The 23,138-nt window shown below is 39.4% G+C and overlaps 1 protein-coding gene across 5 annotated transcripts in view; it reads left to right on the forward strand.

Moving 5' to 3' along the window:
• RBM33 (RNA binding motif protein 33) overlaps positions 1-23,138 on the forward strand; it is a 100,578-nt gene that overhangs the window by 62,474 nt on the left and 14,966 nt on the right. For 2 of the 5 annotated variants that reach the window (XM_085050267.1, XM_085050269.1), the window contains exons 15-17: positions 4,024-4,665; positions 18,128-18,331; positions 19,757-19,945. In XM_085050267.1, coding sequence (XP_084906393.1) covers positions 4,024-4,665; positions 18,128-18,331; positions 19,757-19,945 — 1,035 coding nt within the window. Of the gene's footprint in view, positions 1-4,023; positions 4,666-8,824; positions 9,356-18,127; positions 18,332-19,756; positions 19,946-23,138 lie in introns of those variants that run through there. The other 3 variants (XM_085050268.1, XM_085050271.1, XM_085050270.1) reach the window with 3 other exon arrangements.

A 23,138-nucleotide genomic window follows, 5' to 3' on the forward strand; every position in this document is an offset into this window, starting at 1 on the left:
ATTTTACTGAGAGACACAAGTGAGCCTGGTTGCATGATTCCTTCTTTGTTCCTTGGGAACCAACCAGAACATTAACAGTATCTGGTTCTTATGACTCAGCATTTAATTCTATTAATTGGCAGTTAATCCTACAGACCTCTGAAAAGGCATGGGTTTTTTTTTTTTCTTTATTTTAATTCCCCATACAAAAAGCAAGCTACTGATACTAGGACTTAAATTTCAATAGAAAGTTTAATCCCTTTTTCTAGAGTGTGTCTTTAATCTCTTTTCCTAAGTCAACAGTGCCATTCTAGGTTCCTCTGAAGGAGGCTATAGGACTGCTGCTTTTCCTGCTGGTGCTCTTCAGCTAGATTCAGAAAAGCAGCCTGTGTCATTTTCTTTTGGCACTTTCCATAAAAGCTGCCTTGGACCTTAAGAAAGAAGATAAACTTATAGCTGTATCTCAGTCTTCCTTCAAACCTCAGTGAAATACATGGTGTTCAAGCTGTTCAAAGATGGATGAGAATTTCCACTTTAAAAAAAAAAAAAAAAAAAGAAAACCTCAAAACCTGGCAGAAAAAAGCCACCTTCACAAAACCAAGTGCATCTCTAGCCTTTTGTACTGTGTAGCCTCCTGTAAAAGGAGCAGCCATGTACAATGTACCATTTCTTCATGTTGTGGAGTTTTCTATACAAAACATGTGAAGCATTAATAGTTTATGTGGGGAAAAAGCTCCTTTTTGTTTTTCTGCCTTTTCACCTACAAATAGTATTGCTTCCAGACACAGAATGTGAAAATTATAATGATTTGAATTTTGAAGGATATGTACTTTCTCTCAGTTGATTCTGTAGGCAAAATGCTTGCCTTGCTTTTTTTCTTTTTTTTCCTTGGCAGTCCTCTTGTTTGTTGGAGAAATCTATACTGGTCTTATTAAACTAATGGGATGAAAATCATTAGCAATAGGCATTGTGTCCTGTGTTCATCTTGACCCTGTCTTGCCTGTTCCCTATGCTGAATGTCCTTATTACATACTATAGGTCATTTATCTGTACTATACATCACATATTTCCCCCCATTCTCTAGGGTGGTCTATATATGGTGCTCTTAAAGCTGAGGACAAGGGGATTTCACTGCCCTTGTTTTCATCCTGGTAAGGAGTCTGCTGTCCTTTTCAGTCTATACTGAAATTGTACAACTAATTTCAGTTAAATCTGACTTCTAATGCAGATATTTTGTTAATCATCACAAGGCCTTTATATTTTCTGGTCTTCCTCTAGCTGTGAGGGTGTTTTATTGAGAATTTAACAGTAGTAGTGACTTGCTTATGAAGGATTTAGGTCTACGTCTAGCCTGTTAACAGACTGATCTGCAGTTGTCATGTAACCTCTGGGCTCTTGGCCCTTGATTTTCAAGCTTCCCCTTTAAGAAGGGATTGACTGCTTAGGGTCATTGCTAATTTCCTGAGTTAAGTTCCAGAAAGAAAGGTTTCGGATTATATTGGAGATCAAGTTGCCTGAATATTCTACTAAGCATTCTTCTAACTGCATATGTGTTGGTAATAGAGTTTGTCAGTCATCTTTCTGTGTCTGATGCTGGCATAGTTGCAATCAGTGTATCTGTCCAGGGGCTGTTGCAGAGATGTATTAGCCAGAGTCCCTCGGGATGTTCATCCTTGTCTGCTGGCAGGACTGATTTAGGCAAGCTGCAAAGTACACATCTCTGTGCTGCTGTGTGTAACCTTTGAGTTGGTGTTCTGAGCTTACCACATTGTGATCTACATCTTTCAAGGCCTTCACAGCTTGTTAGGTGATAAAAAGAGCAGCCAAATCTGATAATAAAGGGCACTGGTAGAAGTGGTGGTCTCCTGCAAACTTGTGCTGCAGTGTTCCAATCGAACATAAGGGGAAAAAAAAAATTACAGGGCTACCTCCAAAAGTAAACTTGGTATTGGCTCATGGCATCCATCAGGCTTATTTAGATAAATTGTAGAATATTATGATTAAACCAAAGCAGGTAAATAAACTAATTTATTCAGTTAAATGAAACAAGTTTTCTCTCTGGACAATTGTAGTAGCTGTGATGCTTAGTACCTCTGAAAATGACTGGAAATTTTATTAATTGCGTCAGGATCTGCATAATAGCACATCCTCCTCCAAGCTGGAGTTTACCTGTTTTCCCACCCTTTGCAAACTATTCTTAAGGGTGCTAATCTTTCACTGTATTTCTCAAGGGTCATATTCTATTTTTTTGCAACAATCCAGCATCTCCAGCTGTCAATACAAGATGAAATATTTGGGTTTCCTCCTGTAGAAGTATGTTTCTGTACCATCTATCAACACAGACCTGCAATTAGGTTGTCCTAGTGACTATTAATCACCATCATCATACTCCATGAAGTATAGATAAAGTTAAGACCTTCTTGGTAGATGTAGCATTCTCATGCAAAGGACTGTGTTAGACCTCATCCCTGAACTACAGCCCATATTTAAAAAATAATCATAAATTTTAAAAATTTAATTTTGTTAGAGTCTTATTTAGCCATTGTTTAGGCTTCTAATTAGACTACTAATTAGAAGTTTCTAATTAGACTTCTAATTTGAGACAATGTGCTGGTTTTTAGTAACTGTGAGAATAATCCCTGTCAATACCTGCTCAGGGAAGAAGCAGCTACAGCTGAAGGAAACAAGCATTCAGGATTTGTGCATCTGAGTGCTGTGAGTGCAAATCTGACTCTGCTGGACTTTCACATCCATGAACCAACATTATGGCTGAATCTGTTCTGCTGTTTTTTTTTCCTTGGACTGGGTAGGTTCTAGGGTACACTAGGATTTAAAGCAGTTGAATATAAAAAAACCAAACAACCGAAGTCACACATTTGGGTCACTTTTTCAAAAAATGGCAGTTGTGTTGACAACAGTTTGCACTGTGTTGCTGCAAGATAAAGGTTCATCAAGGATTCCCAATTTTTGAGAAATATTTTAATGCTCTTTATGCATTAATTTACCAGCATGCAAAGTATTGTTACTTGGAGATACTTTTGTAAGGGGTGATTATAATACATCTTGAGTAGAATGTTGTGCTCATTACCATTTGTAAGCATTCTCTGTAAGTGTAACTTAATATTTCAAATGGTTGCAAAGAGAGAAATAATACAATAAAAAAAGTATGCTTCCTAATTTGAAAAATATATATGATTTTATTGCAAGAGCCATTTGATTTCTTTTCCAGGATGATGCAAATCTGCATTTCCTTGACCCTTGTCCATTTTTATACAGCTTTTCATAAGAACCTGTTCTGCCAGAGTTGAAGAATCTTTAGAAAGGTTATTTGATGGTGTGTAGTACTTCCAGAGGGGCCCAGGGCTGGAATATTAAAGGCATTCTCTATATACCATTAATATTCCAACACTGCATTTGGCAACATTTTGATTCTGAAGAGAGTGCATGAGTTCAAGGTCAGAGAGATTGACTTGTGCTGTTCATTATAACCAATTATTGTGTGACAAATGAGTTTGAGATCAGGCTGAAAATTCTGTGAGAAAAATCAATAGTTCTAATCAGGGCCTTTCAGGTCATTTACCACTCTACCTTTTGTTACTTTGTCAGAAAAGAGCAAGATAAAACCTATGTGACAGTGGGTTGCCTCTGTATTGTTACCTTCTATTTGAAACATATTTTGATATCTTGAATTATATTAATAGTTTAATTGGTTTTGGAAACTTTTAAATTAGTTCCAATTTGTAAAACTTTATTATTATTTTTTTTTAGTATTCGAATCAGATTTCTCGAGTGGTATTAAAGCTTTTCTGTCTAGGAAGTATATCTAAGTCCTAAACCAGATTTGAGCTGTTTGTCTGTAATGAATAGCAAATAAACCTTAGCAGCAGATACACTCCACTAATAACCTTGCTCTGGTATCAGGGAAAATTCAAAAATCTTTTCAAGAGTTACAGCTTTACAACATCTGAAACAATTTCATGTCATTTTGACCAAGCCGGGCATCTATTTAGAATTTTATAAATTCATTTGTCGTTTCCTTTGTAGTATCCAGACGAAGATGAAGAAACTCGGTTGTATCGTTTGAAGATAGAGGAACAGAAGCGCTTAAGAGAGGAGATCCTGAAGCAGAAGGAGCTGAGACGGCAGCAGCAGGCTGGGGCCAGGAAGAGAGAGTTGCTGGAGAGACTTGCCCAGCAGCAGCAGCAGCAGCAGCAGCCTTGCTCCCAGCAGCCCTTCATGCAGCACGAGGAGGACTCCTCCGAGTTCCCCACCAACGGCAGCCCTTACATCCCCCACTCTGGCTTGCAGACCAGGCACAACATGAAAAACAGACTCCTTGTCCGAAAGCAAGACGCGGTAGCTCCAAACATCCACCCCAAACCCACAGATTTCCCCCAGGGCGCAGGGGACGGGCCGTACCAAGGACAGCAGATGAAGCCAGTGAAGCAGCTGAGGCAAACTAGAACAGTCCCTCCGAGTCAGCCTCAGGCGCCACAGAAAGCGTTACAGAGCAAACCTGCTGCGGCGGCGCTGCCCACGCCACAGGCGGCTCGAGTGGCCTCTGTCCCAGCGAGGCCCCAGGAGCAGAAGCCAGGGGTGAAAAGGACTGTCATGCAGCGGACAAACAGTGGTAGTGATGGGCCCCATGTCGGCAGCAAAGTCAGGGTGATTAAGTTGTCAGGAGGGGTAAGTTTACAAGGCTCATCTCATCTATGTGTCTCCTCGTGGTTTATTTCTGTGTGTTTGACTCTGTGTAATCCCAAAATAAAAAATGGGCCTGAGCTGGTGAGGGAAGTAAGAGGTTTAGCATACCTAATAGTCCATATATTATATTTTCAGAGCTGTAATTTATTGGCAGTTATTAAAAAATTAGTGTTTCCTGTAACGCTTTACTGCCAGGCAGTTAACAGTGAAATCACATTGAAAAAATACTCCTTTCTTTTAAGTTTGAAATTGTTACTTGTAGTCTGAAAGACTGCTCAGTAGACCTCCTTTTGCTTAAGGTTGATAGGTCTGATAATTGCTCAGAGAAAAGAATTCGAGTGGCTGTATTTAATTAAGATTTGGCTAAAAAGGACCTGCTTATTAGGTTGGTGAAGCCACCTAATTTAGTTGTGTGCAGATGTTGGTATTAGTATGGTTTCTGTACTCAAGGGAAGATTGTTTTTATTTTCTTGGGAAGCATGTTATGAAACTAATTTAAGCAGTGTGTTGGAGGAGGATGTTTTCTGTTGGAGGCTGAGTTTAAAACGTTACCATTTCACTTCTGCATCTAAATGAGATTTCCTTATCTCTTGATGAGGGGTCTATTATCTGCAGTGTGTCCCTTGAGCGCTGGTGTGGAGGACTCACAATGATGGTCTTGAGGACAGTGTGCCTATTTAAAATCTGGGGTTTTGGTTAGAAAGTCTCTTGACCAAATTTCTTCTGTCTTAGTGAAAGGACAAGTTAATTTGTTAGGGCTCTAAAGAAGCTAAGATGAGGGGACATAGCGAGATCAAGTTGTCAGTGCTGTGAAGTCTGTCCTTGGGTTAATGTTGAGGAGGAAGGAATGATGTCATGTAGCAGCACATTGGAGGTGTTTTTCTGGAAGAATGCTTTTAAATTATTTGGAGCATTATTTAGGGAAAACAAAACAGTATGTGATAGGGACTGAACAAGGCCTTGACTTTATTCCGTAGAAATGGGGAGGAAGTTGAAATACCAAAGTCTTAACTACTTTTTATTAATGTTTTTCTACAGCTCATAAAACTTGAATACACTCAAAATTGCAAATTGCATAATGACTATGTGGTCTTGCCAGACATTAACATAGAGGGCGTTATTGTCTACATAGACATCCTGCACATCAGGTTGTTGTCAGCTCTAATTCCTCATACACAGTAACTTAAGTACAGAAGAATTAAGTAGAAGAAGCTGAAAGAAATTAATCCTGTTGAGCTAAAAATATTTTTATATAAGTATGTCTGCAGGAATCCCAGTGGCCTGCAAGAGGTATGACAGGTTTGTGATTCATGCATAATTGAATAAAGCAGTCATGCACAACTTCTTTTATTATGTGGTGAAACAAAACAATGCCAGTCACAACTGTATACAGCTCCTCGTAACAAATGGTTATCAGTGCCCACAGCAGCATTCACAATGAAATAGTTTTTATCACAGTGCTCTATTTCAGAAGACCATAAATGATTTGTTTCAGATAAGTCTCATAGTAAGCAAGAGCAATTAGCTTCATCAAATGCATGTGTAACTGGTCTTTCATTGCGCACAGAAGCAGATTTACTCTGTCCTCCTTAACTTTCAGATACTGAAGTTTCAGCAAAGTGAAGCAGGTTCTTTACATGTAGCCTTTGTCACTGTTTTCATGTTGCCATGGACATTTTAAGTTTCCTTCCAACTGCAGGAGAGTGAAAGCAAGCATTGCAATTAGCTGTTAACACTGATCAAGATAGTTGATTAATTTTTAATCAGTTAGTGACAGGCTGAATCTGTGACTTTATTTCTTTGACCACACAAGGAAAAAAATATAAATTGAGCAGCAGGACAGACAATCTTCTAGTCCATTTTTGACAGGATTTAAAAGAAGAGTTAAAAGGTGCTTGTACTGTGAATACTATCATGACTGGAGATCATACTTAGCTTCCACTGCTTTAGTCCTGCCACATGTTTTATTTATTTATTTTCACAACTTTTGCCTAAGCACTAAATATAAAGCAAAAGCCAGATCTCATTTTCTCTAGCCATTCTCCTTAGCATGTAGTAATGCTTCCTCTAATTCCCTACTTTTGGCCAAAGGGTTGGCTGGTATCTCTTACCTGTGTGCACTGACTCAATCCTGCAGCTAAGCACCCCTGCCCTTGCTCTCCATCTAATCCCTTGTTCCCTTTCCCCTTTCTCAGGCTCTTGTGTGCAGAAATGTTTTAAATACACTTGCACCAGTGAGGTGGCTCATGATTAGACACAGTGCAGGTTCCCTTTTGAAGCTCACTGGGCTCCTGTTGGTAAAGACCTGGCAAGTCCATCCTGTTCCAACACCACTGGAGAGAGCTCTCAGTTGAAGGAGCTGCTCAAGCCCAGAGCTGTACTAACTCTTGAGACCAAATTGGCCTAAACCAGAAACTGGTAACAAGAGCTGTCACTAATGTAGTAGGACCATCTGCAGAACCAGGATTAAATGGTTTGGTGTTGCTGGTGATGTTTTTTTTTGTGCAACAGTTAAGGAGTGTAGTGTGTTGGTGAGAACTGTGGAGTACAAATACTGTCAGAAGAGAATGGGTTCTTTTCCTGAGGGCACTGTCTTTAACCAGGCTGAGCTTTTGTCTGTTTGTGTTGCTGGGCACAGCAGTGCTGCTGAAGATCTCTGACTTTCTGGTAGAAGCATCCCTTGGTCCTTAGAAGGTAAAATGGTGTTTCATGTATTTCCACAACATTCTCTTGTGAGAAGATTTTACTTTTGGAATTGAAGGAATTACCATGTGAATTCCAAGAATATTTTAACTCGTCCAGTTTTCCTGATGCACAGGATGCCTTAATTTATGACTTCTTGTGCATCAGGAAAATGAAAGTAGGAAATGACTCAGCATTTCCAGTACGTTAGACTGAGTCTATGTATCAAGGTGACATGTCAGTAATGATTTTGTCTGGTGATCCTTTTTTTTTTTTTTAAACAAATCCCACCCTTCACCTCCCCCCCAATACTGATTTGCCCATCCCTTACTAATACACATATAATTTATGCAGGAATGGCAGTAAAATGAATAGTTTTCCATTTTAATTATTCCTTTAAGTGTTATGTTCCTGGAAAATGAGGCAGTGTTTAGCACATGGATTTGCATTTTTTTTTTCTTGCTGGTTTGGTTTTGGATTGGTTTTATTTGGGTGGTTTAAGGGTTTTTTTGTTGTTTTATTTTTGTTTTGTTCTTGGTCTTATTTTTTCCAAGGAGGCCCACTTATCTTTTGATGGATGCAGTGTGCTTTGTTTTGTGTGGTGTTTCCTGAGAGTTGTCCTTTTCAGATACAAGAGCTTAGTGTATTCACTGAGTATTCATACTTCTGTATTTTGATAATAAAACATCTGAGACTTGCCTGGCTTGCTGAGGAGCTCAAAGTCAATCTTAAAGTTACTTGTAAGTATAAAGTCAGTGGGAGTGTAGGAAAGAAACACCCTAATAATTCACTTCAAAATGTGATCATGGAATTACAGAAAATAAGGGTGAAAAGACTGTTGAAATAATTTGTCTTGAAGGGGCGGGAGGAGGGGTGAACTCTGTAGTATTCCTGAGAGATTTGTCCAACCTTTTTCTGAAATTTCATTATTTCCCAGGCCATCTATTCCAGTATCAAATGTGTACATTTAGGAGAATTTTCTTAGTGACCAAATCACATTTTCTTGCTGTAATTTTGAATTTCTGACTTACTTGTTTTATACTTGAAGAGAGATGGGGAAGAATTTCTCTCGCTCTCTCTTTGTGCTTGTCTCTCTTTCCTCTCTTTCTAAATATCTCTTAACTGTTTCTGAACTCCAGTATCTTTTATTCTCTCTTGATGAGTCAAGTTTTCTAACACCTTGGCTGTTTGTGGTGCTCTTTGGGCTCTCTGTGATCAATCTGTCTGTTACTAGTTCTAGTACCAAATGCAACTGAATTACTTAAGTCAATATATTCAGAGTTGTTTTAGTCCTGGAAAAACAGGTTTGTACCACCTATAACCTTAGATATCTTAAGATCATATGAAATCCGTGCTGAACATGTTTTCTGTTTAGTTGGAGATTCTGTGGGAAATTACAGTGTCTTAAAATCTCTGTATCAATGTCATCTTATGTTGTTGTTGGATGATTTCTCTCTAGCCGGAAAATGTCCTGCCATGCTCAGAGAGATGTGTGTCTGTCCCAAAGGCCTGAAAATGCTGGTTCTTATGCTGCACCAAGAACACAACAATTTTTGTCTCTGTGGAAGTCTGCACAATGAGGTTTTTTTCATAAGTACATATGTAGATATAAATACATAAAAATCTTGGTGTTCCCTGTTGCATTACAAACAATATCTTATTAGTGATCCTAATTGCTGAAAACTTGAAATGCTTCATGTGAAAAGCTTGGAAAAAGAGCTGGCAAGTTCTTTTGTTTGAAAAGCCTGTCGCAGAAAATGACCTTGGATTGCAAAACCAAAGTGGAAATGGAAGATGGACAACTTCATTCATATTTCAAGTAACTGAGAAGTGTGAGATGAATATGGAATTCTGAATATGGAAAAAAGATACTGATTGAGATGGTTCTTGTTTGATAATGTAACCTTATCAACCAACTTTCCTTAATGTTTGTACTTGTTTCTACTTGCATGTATATGTTCAAGTTTAATTAAAATTATTTTACTTGAAAGCTTTATAGCGCCTTTCATCTAAATATGTCAGGAATTGCAAACACTGTGAATTGTGTCATTTGTGTGAGAAGTTCATAAGGGAGCCCTTTCCCAATCCGTGACAAAAGAACTCTTGCCTGTACACCTATAACCTTTTAAGAAAGAGGAGAATGGCATTGGTGTTTTTGTATCCCACTGTTTGAAGCAGGCATAGATATTGCCCACCTAGCAGTGGGCAGAGAGAGCTGCAGAAGCCATGGTGTCTGCAGAATGCCCAGCTGCCATGAAAAATGGGCAAGGCCTTTGAAGCAGCACTAATGTACATGCTGTTGAAGGAGGACTCTGCCTGCCACAACCTGCAAGATCTCACGCTGCAAATACTTCATAAATGGACATTATTTTCTTAATTGTAAGAAACTGATGAAGTGTGTGTCCAGAGGAAGCCACAAGGTTGGTAAGGGGACTGGAGCACCTCCCCTCTCAAGACAGGCTGAGGGGCTGGAGAAGAGAAGGCTTTCAAGGAGACCTTACACCACCTTCCAGTACCTAAAGGGGCTACAAGAGAGCTGGAGAGGGACTTTTTACAAGAGCATGGAGTGATAGACAAGGGGGAATGGCTTCTAACTGAATAAGGGTAGATTTATATTGGATATTATGAAGAAATTCATTCTTGTGAGTGTGGTGAGGCACTGGAACAGGGTGCCCAGACAAGCTGTGGATGTCCCATCCTTGCAAGTGTTGAAGGCCAGGTTGGCTGGGGCTTGGAGCAACCTGGTCTTGTGGAAGGTGTTCCTGCCCAGAGCAGGGGTTGATACTCTGGCTATGAAAAAGGTGTATTTTCATGGATCATTTGAAAATGAGTAATAAACCCTGTCCTCCCAGACTTCCAGTGAGGGTTGTCCATGTACAGACAGACTGTTCCATGGCTCAGGGGTCAGGAGGTGGGCTGTGCTGTACTTTTTGGGCCATATTTGGCTACTGGGAAAAAGAAATAAAAGGACACGTGTGGACGCACTTAGCAAGGGAGACTTAAGATGACAACCAAACCAGACACAGATAATTCATTTTATGGGCTTCTAATAAAATTCCTTGAAAGGGGGAAGACATATTTCCCCAAATTGAATTTAACTTTGCTATGGATAACTTACATCTAAAGTGCAGTATTTTCTGTTGTAAACTGCAGAACAGGTTTCTCCTTTTCCTCAGGAAACGTTTAAATTGTGTGTTGAAGGACAGTGAGGCTTGCTCCTGGACACCCAGAAAGCAGAGCATTTGTTGCTTGTCACTCGTGTTAAGTCTCAAAGGAGAGTTTTTCTGCCATCATAAATGTTACAGTGCAGAATTCATATCTATACGATGTTGGTGTTACAGAGTATCTTGGAGCCAAGTTTCCTAATAAAGACATCTGTGACACCACTAAAGGGCTTCACAAAGAGAAAGAGCCAGTTTTCATACAAAAATGCAGTCTCTTAAATTGGGAGGCAAGCTTGCAGATTTGTACAGTTTAAGATTTTGAGAAGTCACATCCCTCTGTTAAAAGATTTAACCACTTGGAATAGACCTTTAGTGCAGAGGTTTGGTTCTTGAGTCAGGAGTGTTTGGGGAGGGAGGGAGGGAATGGGAGTTTTCTTTATCAAGGCTTGCCAGGACCTTCAGGCAGGACACAAGAGGGATTCAACTGCCAGTAGTTTTAAGCATCAAGGAACATGAACTAGAAAGACCAGACATGGCACAAGAAGGGGGGTTCTAGTTGTACAGGTTTCTGATATCCACTACTGGCTTTCTGTGCCATAGCTGGTGTCCAGCTGGGAAGTGCTCCTCCAGGAGCTTTGGGCCTTTACAAGATTTGAATTGCTGATATTTTCCAATAGAAGCTTTTTGTTTTGGTCTTTCTCTGTGTATCCAGTCTTTGCTAAAATTCCCTGTACAAAATACCTCTCAGACTGGCAACTGAAAAGCAGACCAGGAAACTTTGCTCAGAATATTCTTTATCTACATTATGTATTTTGCAGATGACACATAAAAATGAAGGTACTTCTGAGAGTATTGCACATGTCCATTCCAGAACCTTGATTTTGCCTTTTTTTTTTTTTTTTTTTTTTTTTAATTATGAGCTGGTGGGTAGTTGTACTAAAAACCATGTAGTCATGATTCAACACTGATTCATTGTGATTCAAGCTGTGCTTTTGTCACTCCCAGTGAAACTTCATGCAGAATGGGTATAGCTGGGACTCTCTTTGGCCAGTCCTCCATGCCTTAGTTCTCCTTTCAGGCAGATGAGGAGATACTTCAGTTAAGAACTGTGTTAGTACATGGGATTAAATGGAATTAGCTGCTTTTTCTACGAGACATTTTCTTCTTGCTGTTCTGACTTTTCATACACCATTAGGCACAGAAGATATCACGGCTCACTGAAGCAGTGTAGCAATGTCTTTTTATCACAGAAAGAGAAGTGTTTCTGCATTTTAGTTATGTATTGCTTAGTCTGGGTGCTCTTGTTTGAGTTAGGTTCGCCCCATATGAAAAAATTTAGGCTGGGAAAAAATAACCCTTAAATCACTGACCAGCATCAGAAGTGTCTTGTTTTCTGGTATAAACTGAGAATGCTTTTGTTCTTTCATCACTTTCATAGTGTGATGTAGCATATTTCTGTGTGTTCTTGGGGTCAAAACTAGACCATTATTATGTCTTAAACTAGTTGTTAATGACGAGTTGTCTATTGATAGAGTGGCATTTTCTAGCCTGGTGGGAGAGCAGTTTTCTTAACTACTGCTATTCTTGAACTTAAAAAAAAAAAAGCAAGCCTTTTAAAGGTCTTAGAAGGCCTGAAAAAAAAAAGGTCTCCAGGTGTTTCTCACTGGCATTTGACAGATTGAAAACAGATCGTCAACTGTTCAGAAACAGTGCTTGGTCATGTCACTCGGTTGTGGGATATTTGGCAAGTGATTAGGCTTCCTATTCCCAGGTCCCCAGTCTGTCAGCCAGCTGTATCAAAGTGGTAAAGCATTTGGAGCACCAGTCAAAGAGAAATAGCTCATTATTAGGGGTTTGCCTTCAATACGCATTTCTGATAATTGTAGTGAGAAAATACTTGTATATATTAGATGAATATATTTGTATATATTGTAATAATACTTGTATATATTAGTTCTACGTGTATTTTGCATTACATTTCTTGGTTACATGGGGATCACAGCTGTCTGTGTAGATGCCCTTTTTACTACAGTCAGTTGAAGTATCAATAAAATACAGGTTTACCTATGAAAACGTGTATAGCTGATGAATAATCATTTCTCTTGTTTTGAAAGTAAAGATGTATTGAATAACCTAAAGGATGTTTCCCTCCCCCAACTGCTGTGATACTGTAAAGGTACTAATTTCTAGAAATACTGACTTAAACTGTTAACAGATAAGGGATTTCTCCTTTCTTACAAGAAATCAATTACAATACAGTTTTGGACTGAGATTTCATTGCAAGATTTAAGTCTTCATCGTGCTACAGAGAATTTGAGTTGTAATGCATCTCAGAAAAGATGACAACGTTTTGCTTCTCTGTTATTTTTACACAAATCAGCCTGAGTTTATTCCCTCTAAGTGCCTTATCCGGCATGCGCATCCCTCTGCTATTGGATGGTTTTGAATTAGCTTTACAAAGATTACATGGATAGACACAGCATTGTGGTAGTTAATAGAAACCTGTGCAGTGAGGTCTGTGGGCTGCAAGATCACTAACAGTGCCAATGACAGTGAAGTATGGCCTTATCGAAAGGAGAATTCATAAGAGGCTGCCCTGGGACACTGCACCACTGTCCTTCTGTGTATCCTGACAATGTTATCTGTCCTCTCAGTACGGAGTATCAAATGTCTGTCACGAGTACAGAAATTAATTTAATGTCACCTGAAGACATGCAATTAATCTTTTAGAGGTTTTCATAATACCTTTACAGAAAGAGTTGCCAGTTTGGCGGATTTGGATTTTGGGGTTTAGCAGAAGATAAGGAAAATTAATTTTTCATCAGGGTTAATACAAGCTAGCAGGGCCACAAAGGCTGAGAAAAATGGTTTGGGAATTTGTCAAGTGTTGTCACTCTAGAATAATGCTGCTTAACGTCTGATAGGTGTAATCAAGAGTTGAGATTTCTATAGAGGGGGATTAATCAATTTGCTCACTACAGAATGCAAGTTGGTGATACCATTCCTTCATGGGGTTTAAGAATGAAAATAAGATTTGATCTGTCAAATTGTAAGCAGCTCTGACAGTATCAATAGGCATTTTTATCAGTACATTTTAAAGCATTTGTTATAAATAAATTTGTCCTGCTAATGTTGGTGGCAAATAAACTTCATCTTCATCATAAAACTGTCATAATGATTATAGCAGAGGGCTCTGCTAAATTCAAGCAGTCCTTCATAAAATTCTGCTTTTGGAATTTGTGATCTCATATTTGACAGAATTCTTTCTATGTTGCTCAAAACACAACACTGACTATATATAGATCTGTATAGTGAGAGGCTGATGAAAAACAGCTTTGATAGATATCAGTGAATTGGTTTTAAAAGTCATAGCCATTGAATGGCATCACTTCATTTTGTTAGTCTAGTTTCAGGTCAAACTGCAGACTCTTCCAGAGCAGAGGTTTGAAACACATTCACCATGTAAATCAAACCCTTTTACCCCAATCTTTTGAGTATTGTTTGTTTGTTTACACACAGTATTTGAAATTAACTTGTTTTGGCACTGCTTGCTATCTTTCAGTACTTGAAATTTGAATGATAGTTTTTATACTTTCCCCTGAATCAAACTCCTGCTTAAAAAAAGGCATTTTCATTACTCCAGCTTTAGCTGAATAATGGAAAAGTTTCATTCAAACGAATTCTTTCCTGGCTAGATTTTAGGAAGGCAGACCTTTTGTAAAACTTGGAAATCCAGAGCTCGTAAATTTGGATTATTTACAATGTAAAAATTAAGGAGTCGACAATAAGAGAAAAACATTTTCTTCATTGGTTTGCAGACAAAGAATGGAAAGCCACTTTTCTGCAGAGGACTTCAGAGGAAATTTGAAGTATAAAATCAGAGCTTGTATCAGTCCCAGGTCTCTGTGGTAGACTAAGGCATTCTACCCAGGGTCAGCATTTTGTATATCAAATTATGAGACAGGCCATGATGATGAATACATGCACCTCTGAAAAATTTAGTGCAGCTCTGTACATTGAGAAATACTGTAGGAAAGAAATCAGATAAAAATGTATTTTGACATGTGAAGGCTTAACATTTTAATACCTCCCTCTGATACTGCATATTTAAATGTGGGGGAGGGATGTGATATAAGCTGACGAAATGTTAACAATACAGAAATTGTCTTTAGGAAAAGCAAAAGTTGATTTGAGATGAGCTAGGCGTGAGACATTTTAAGTAGAAGAGATGCTAGCAATTTAGCTTCTGTGATTTAGATGTTATTTGGGGTAACTGCTGCACTACAGATTCAGTAGACTTGCTTGCTTGTAATTTGCCGTGTGTTTTGGTGCCAGTTTATTGTACAGCTCATGAGGGAACATCAGGAGTCAGCATGTGTACAGTCATCTTTACAATTGTCTTTACAATTACAGCATACATGTACACTCATCTTTGCAATGGTCTGTCCTTACATCCAAAATGTCAGTGTTCTCCTATGGGCATGTGACCTGTCAGTAATGTTCTGAGGTTTTGTCGCTTTGAGTCCAGATGTTAAAAAACTCTTTTTAAGTTTTTTGCTCACCTTGTTTCTTCATTGTCGTACCTGGAAAAGCCATTTGTTGTTGTCTTGCATAGAAGTTTAAAGGATGATAGTGGTGGTGGGAGTGATTTGTCACTAAGTGGTACTACATAGGTTTTTCAATTTGGCTCAGTGTTTCTCCTTGCACTGTCATGTCTTCAACAAGTGAAAAAGGAATTGCTGCTAAAATGCATCTTCTGAGGCTGTGTCGTTCTGCTTGTTGGCACATGTCACTTTGCAGTAACGTTTGTTTTTTATTTTCTGACGAAAACCACCAGGTTTTATCTTCATTTGAAACCAGGCTGCCTGCAACAGGAACTAATGTCTGGCTGACTTGCTCAGCTCTGTTAGTCCTTGAGCACACATTGCTGGCTCATGGACCTCTCTTGAGAAGCAGTGCTGCAATTTTGTCTCTGCTTCCCCTCTTTGGGTCGCTTCAAAACCAGTAAATGTTCAGAACAGTAATGAAAAGAAAGGGGTTGATCCAAGTTGCCTTTCCCTTCCTTCCTTTTGCAGGAACAAGCAAAGCTTGTCCCATGCCCTTTCTTTATTACTTTGTGTAGGTTTTTTTATTTCCGAAATACGTAAATTCGTTAAAAAGTCCAAAGCTTTCTACCTTCTCAGACTTTTGCAGAAGCATCATGGTAGCAATGAAGTCCAATGGTGTCATTTGAGACCCCAGCAGGGAACAAATCCCATCAGATTTTTCATCAGTGCAAACCAATGTTGTGTGCTAATGCCTTTGACGCTGTTACAGTTCAGCATTCAGTTTATACAGTTTTATTTGGTGATAATTGAGCTTGGTAGTTAAATATTGTGTAGTTGTTTGCCATCCTAGACTTCTATGTGAAATGATTTTCTTTTGAAGTTTCAGTAATGAACATGTTCTATGTGTTTTGTACCTGAGGGCTTTGCTCTCAGATGCTCTTCCAATGTGCTGGGATCGTTTTTTTGGTTTGGAAAGAAATGGTTGCAAATATTTATGGTTCTCACAGCAGGCATTTAGCAGAGATTAGATTTTAACTCCCAGTTATTGCATTTAAATTCCTCCTAGGATTTTTTTGTTCCTTTTAGTTTCATCATCTCCCAGCTGCTCTAGGGTTGAATAAAAGAAATTATCTGATCAAGGCATAGAGCTTATGGTGATGCTGATATCAGAACTAATACTAAAATGAGGAGGATTTAATGCTGGTTACCTGGTAAGGTTTTGTGCATATGTTTGGGTTTTTCAGCAGTGCTCTTGCTTTTATATTTGTGAGTACAAATTGAAGAGAAACTGAAGGGAAAGCTTTATAATTTCTCACTGATTGCTGCCCTCAAGGGTTTATATACAAAATTTACCATGAAGACTTGGAGCCATTCAGTTTAGCAGAGAAAAAACGTGTTTGTGATTAGAGGTAGAAAAGACAGATACAGAGTTCTATTGCTTTCTTGTTTTGGATGCTGTGGACAAAAGCCAGCTGTAGGATCCGTGAGTTCTAGGCTTTTCCCTGTGACTGACTCTGCTTTTGAGGTGTAGTGCAAGGAGGTTTGAAGCTCATTTGTCTAGGGTTTAAGTACTTGAGTTCTTGAGAAGTTGCATATACTTTGTAATGCAAAGGCCTTGATTTAGAGGTGTATCTAAGTTGTGAACTACTGAACTTGCAAACATGAGTCTGGCCTACATACCACAGACTATTTCTTATCAAATCTTAGCAGAGGCATAGTAATCAGTCTTCAGTAGGTGTTTCCTTTCTTTAATGCTGAGAGGTGCCAATCTGTGTTCTCAATGAAGATAATATTGCTATTAGACCATAAGTCTGTTTCTTCTGCACCTTTGTTTTGTCTCCTTATCCACAAGAAATGTGTCAGTTAGCATGAAACCCTCTGGTTTGTGATGTCTTACAGGTGCAAAAAGAGTTTTGGCTTGTGAATATTTAAGGGAAGGGGAAAAGAAAACCCTGTGTAAATAAAGGTGCTTTCATAATATTTTACTTCTTTCCTTTAGACATGCCTTCTATTTGATAGCTTTTGCAGGGTTACCAGGGGTTGGTTAGAAACTTAGTCAAAGCCTTCCCCCTGCAGCTAAAATACTCACTAGTATTTGAGGTCTAAAGTTGAAGTCCAGTCAAGGTGTAGATACTGCTGTTGAAACCATGCAGCAATATGATGCACTTCTTAGATGCAAATCTGATCTTTTGTCAGACTCTGCTGGCTCTTGCTCCGTGGAATTTTCAGTGATTGATCTAATCTAGACGGCCAGACAAAAATTCAAGAATCGCCTGTTCGTAGTTAAAAACAGAGCTGTTTGGGTAGAGGCAGTGGAAGAGAATAATTTGTCTCTCAGTGCTTTCAGCTCATGCTTTTACTGTGCCTGATTGCCCTGAAAGATGTAGTGGAAAGAGTTACGTTAGATGAGAGAGACACTGAGATGGTGTTTTGCTGTGTTTATGATTACAAATATATATATAATGAGAGCTTTATAAGACAAAAAACCACCTTGAGGACCTGTTTCAAATATAGACAGTATCTGAGGAAGGGGACTGCTTAAAAAGCTGCTGGTGTAGAAGTTGGCAGAATGAGTATCCGCTTCAAAATAAATACCAGTTTTTAACTAAAGGGAGGTTGGAGGCTTAAAGATGAACAGAGCCTCCAGAGTTCTGTGCTCCTTCTTCTGCAATGTGTATTTCTCTCTTTATATTAAAAAAAAGGCAAAATAATAATACACACCATAATTCACATGTAACCCTGGAAGGAAGAATGATTTGGAAAGAGAAGTGAAAACATCTCATTGCTTTGCATATGAAAAGACATGATTGACCATTGTAATTACAATAAAGCCTGAGCAAAATAAACTGTTCTTCAGATAGCACGGGTTTATTTTAGGCTGAAGTGCAATTTCCAGGCTGAGCCTTTGCTCATGCCTGCCACAGCCACCAGTTTGGTTTAGCAGGCAAAGCCCTGGACGCTCTCTGAGCGATCTGGATGTGGCAGGAGACTGCTCAGGGCAAAGGTGTGCAGTGCCTGGACACTGAGCCGCTGTTGTGTTGTTGATTTCAGCAGGGGGGAGAGGATGCTGGCTTTTTTCACCCAGAGGGCCAACCCCAGCGGCCTCAACCACCCCCGGAGCAGAAACAGCAGCCAGTGCGGAAGGTCACATTGACAAAGGCAATGCAGCAGCACCAACAGCAGCAGCAGGCACAGATCCATTCACCAGCTCCTCAAGGAGTCAAAAACATCCAGGGAATCCATCAACCTAAAAAGGTGATTTTTTAGATGCATATTGCTGCTAGAAGTTTCACTGTCTAGCTGTGTTGCTCTATTAATAACCAGCATTCTGTTTGTCAGTTGCTAGTGCAGGACTGCGTGACCCAGGAGATGCATAATTGCATATAAAGCTTTTAATCTAGAGAGACTTGTTTGTACCCAGCACAGACTGGCAGTGCCTGCAGGTTGCTTCATCTGCTGACGTTCTGGCCAGCTCAGCACTCCCTGGGGAAGTGCATGTGTCCTAAAACAGCTACTGGAGGAGATGGTATCCAATGTACTTTCTGGTTTTAAAACCAAGTGATTTTTTTAAGTTGTACTCAAGCTTTTATTTTGGCTGTTTCCTGCATATGTAGGAGTGCACAGTAACTGTTTCAGGATGCTGCTTGCTGGATCCCCAAAGTTGACAAAGTTGGTGTCACAGGTGGTGATCTTGTAACTCGATTTTTGCACTGGTCATGCACTGGTAGGAGGCAGGGAAGGGTCAGGGTGGCAGTGGTGTGTGCCTTCTCTGCATTTGCAAGCTGGCACACTCCTTGAAAGTAGCTGGCCTTTTGGCTTTTAAGTTAGCTCTTAGTTTTGAACTGTTGGCCATAATCTTCCTGCTTCATGTAAGGATAAAGTTTCATTGCTGATGTGGAAGGGTTTGAAAAGTCATTACCCATCATAGGCTTTCCAAGTAGGAATCAAGAAAACTCTGTTAGAGTGTTGACTCAGTGTTAAGTGTTAACTCTGTTTAATGTTTGTTTCTCTGTTTTCTTGTTATTTTTCCTCTCTCCTACTGTTCAACATTTAATTTGCAAGAATTAAATCCATACATTTCCTGCTCCGAAATACAGCAGAGAGGAGCTTCAAAAAAAGTTGTTTTAAAATTATTTAGCCATATGCGTTTGTGATTCATGCATAATTTCTAGTAACAGACCAAGAGTTGGTAACAGTAGAGATTGAAGGTGCTTGAAGCAGTTTGCTGATCTTGTGAATGCATTAAATTTATCTATGGGCTAGGAAGAGAAAAAGGAGAGGGATCACTTACTGGGTTTTTTTGTTCAGACTCAAAATATGGGAGCTGAACACATGCTAATGTGATCAGTATTGAAAACTGGTGATATGTTTTTGTCTGAGATCCTCCACTGCTTGACTGATCAATCTGTGCTAGAGCTGAGGCATCTAGGATGAATGCAGTATATATACCTCAATATATAACTTGTTTTTCTGCTAAAAGAGGTTTGTATAAGCAGTGGATGAATATATTAATAAGTGGCCTTTCAAATCAGCAAACAGCAACAAGCTGCTAAAGTACTTAAATCGAGTACTTTAATCAAGTCGTCAGGTAAATAGCCAACTTTTCTATCCTCTGTCAAGAGCAGCAAGCAGAGTCACTGGGTAAGTAAATCAAAATACTGTTACTTTTGTTGTTGGCAGGTCATTATGCACGGCAGAGGCAGAGGAGTAGCAGGCCAGATGGGCCGAGGACGCTTGATGCCAAATAAACAGAACCTGCGAGTGGTGGAGTGCAAACCTCAGCCCTGTATCGTGTCAGTTGAAGGGCTTTCTTCATCAACTACTGATGTCCAACTGAAAAACCTGCTGATGTCAGTGGGACCCATTCAGGTAGGTCAACCTTGGTTTATCATTTTTGTGCCAAAAGGCTTTCATTCCGGAAAGCTCAATTAATTCCCTGACACTAAATACAATGCGTGTTTATTGGTAATTTATGTTTGAAGCACCCCCACCCACACAAGCTACACCTGGTAGCAAAGACAAGCACGTGATGATATTGCAGCACAGGAGGCATGGGAGGTAGGATTTTGCTAACCATCACATTCCTGCTGCAAAATTCTCCTTCATGTTGGAGTTCCTGTGCTCTCTCTGTTGTTTTTTTAGGCAATACAAGCTTGTCCCTTCTGTGAGGTTGCTTAAGCCAGATGGTCACATCAAAGCAAGTGTATTTTTGGGTGTTGTCCTTGTTTATTGTTGACTTGCACCTACTCTCTTTTTTGACATATGCCTTTTCCTGTCACTGCAGTCCTGGGGTACAAGCACTTAATGACCACTACCAGTGGACATTTTATGTTATGTAGCATCCTCTACTTTTTCAGATGAAAACAGTCTTTGTTGGACGATTTTTCTGATCCCTAATTTTTTAGAAGGTTCTCTTCAGTGGGGGTCTGTGAGCAAGGTTATGACACACACACACACACTCTTGTAATCTGCTGTGCAGCTTCTGTTCATAAACTGCCTCCTGGAACTGATGTGTCAGTTAAATGACTTTAGGAAAGCAGGAGGTTTTCAAAGCAGTGAAAGGCTTAGAGAGGCCCTGTCTGACTTACTGTTACTGCATTTAAAAATACCAGTCAATGAATAATGAAAAATACAGATGAGAATTTTTTTTGCTTTATTTTTTTCAGTTTTGAGTGCTCCTTTTGACAGGAACAACATATTCAGCCAAATGCAATGCATGAATTGGAGGTGTTCTGTGAGACTCCTTTATAACTGTGGATCATCTCTGTGTAGCAAAACACTCTGCTCTCCTAAAGATGAGCACTCTGCCTCACTTGTTCCTATTGTAGTAAATGGAATAATGCTGAATTATTTACGTCATCAATTCAGAGAGGTTTAATTTGTTTGGGAAAGCAAAACTACTCTCACAAAATACTTTGTGCCTTCATGTTCTGTAGTACTCTAGGAAATTATTCATACAGTTCCAAAGCACATTTGTTCAGTGTTTACTTGCTAAATCTTGCATGAGAATATTAGAAGGAGATTAATAGAAACCCTGCAAGGAAATCTTACAATTGAGAGAAGTTATTGAGAATGTGCTAAAAAATTTATTCAGTACTTGCTGTTTCATAGCAGACTCCGAACTCTGGTCTCTCAATTCAATGTCACAGGCCAATTCAGAAGGATGTACTTACAGGAGAAAAAACAATGACTAATTTTCTAGTGGGATTTGATGTCTATCTGTGCCCTCCAGAAGTTGTATTCTTGCAGCAGCATCAACTGTACCTTTGGAAATAACATTTCCTAAGCAATCATCTCTTTTCACCTTACCAGAAATCCAGAAGTAGTACTTGAGCTAAGTGCTTGAATTTAGTTAGTGATGCAGAATGCTTTTGTGCTAATTCTGCACTTGAATTTAGAGTCTGACTTGTAGAAGGCTAGAAATTTCCTGGCTTGTTTGAGGCTAAACGATGTTTCACAGGTATGAATGGTGAAATATGCACGAAAAAAGTGATCCTTTTGTAGGAGGAATATAACACTGGTTCCACCATATGTAATATTTAGCTTTTTTGTTTTGTTTTTTAATGCGATCATGAGAAGTGGCACCACAGAAGTGTTAATACACCAAATGAGGAAGATGCAGCAACAATTTAAAATGACTTGGAGGACAAGAACAGAAAACACAGTGTTTGAAAATCTGCATTGTTGCTGTTCACAGCAATTACTTTTTTATAGATGGTGCTAGATTTTCAAAGAGGTCAATATCCTGAAGTACATGAGTGGATTTTCTCGTGGCTGTAAAGTAATGTTTGAACTATTGTTTGTGCTCAGTGCTGTACAAAACCCCCTACAACTGGGAGTAGTGGGGAGGCTCTGATAGCAAAGGGATACTCCACTTGATTATTTCCTCATTCTTCCTTTAAAATGTTTAATGTAAGGGATTTTGCAGTGAGCAGTGCTGGAGTGAGCTGCTGAAGAGAGCCCAGGAGTGACTGGAAGTGCTCTTTGCCATGCAGGCTTTGGGGTTCCTGTGTGAGGACAGTGTGGGTGAGAGGCATGGAGCAGAGCAAAGAGATCTTGGGTAGTGCAGAGCTCTGGTCCTCTAGCAGCAAGGTGTTGCAAGGTGTTTCAGCTTGATGAACTGAAATAGGAAGGATTTGGGGAGATGGCAATTGTGAGAAAACAGCAAGGTGAGAAATTCTAGCTGCTTTTTTTGAAATCAGGCAAGATGCTTAGGTTTTTAGCTGATGTTCTGATGGAGCTGAAGAAATAGTAAGAGGAGGCAAAGGTTAGTCAGTTCCATCTGACTCAGTCTTTGAGATGTAGAATAGCCTGTCTTCAGCTGTTGACTAGATTCAGCAAAATTTTCCTTAAGGAGCTAAACTCTTTTAAGATCAAGATTTTTCATTTTATTTGTCTTCAGGGGAAATGTGTGTGTCAAACTTGTGCTTATTTTATGCAATTGTAAAGAAAATTTAAATCTGAATCAGAACTTAAAAAGTTCTCATCGTGCCTGGATAGTGTCTTGAAATGACACATACCCAACCCCCAAATCCCTGGTTAAAGGTAAGGATTCACAAACTGTGGGACACACAGCTCTGCTGTTAAACAAGCATCTTGTTTTAAAGTGACAAACACAGTTCAGAAATCCAAGTATCTCACGTATCAATTTCTGCTGCAGTCAAGATGTGAACGTGGGAGTGAATGCACTGAGATAGAGCTCCCAGAGAGGAGGAAGAAATACTTCTCAGGGATCTCCATGCTCTTTGACAAGAATAGATGATGAGCACTTGTCCCACCTAGTAGAGGAGCTCTACTTAATCTTCAGCTTCCATGCTGGCGCATCTGTGAAGCAATTGATCCCACACCAGCTCTTGTTTCCAAATATCCTGAACTTGTTGCAGTGTAATCATGTTACAGAGTGTGTTTTCTCAGAAAGTGAATCCTTCCTGGCATAACAGTCTTAAGTTACATGTGGAAAAAGGCTATTATTCATCAATGGAGTTAACAGGGAGGAAGAGATTACTTTGCCTTTCTAGGTACAAAAGGGTTGGGGTTTTACTTTTAGCTTTTTCTTGTCAGT

This window comes from Lichenostomus cassidix, chromosome 2 (genome assembly GCF_008360975.1).
Source record: "Lichenostomus cassidix isolate B80296 chromosome 2, HeHo_3.0, whole genome shotgun sequence".
NCBI lineage: Eukaryota > Metazoa > Chordata > Aves > Passeriformes > Meliphagidae > Lichenostomus > Lichenostomus cassidix.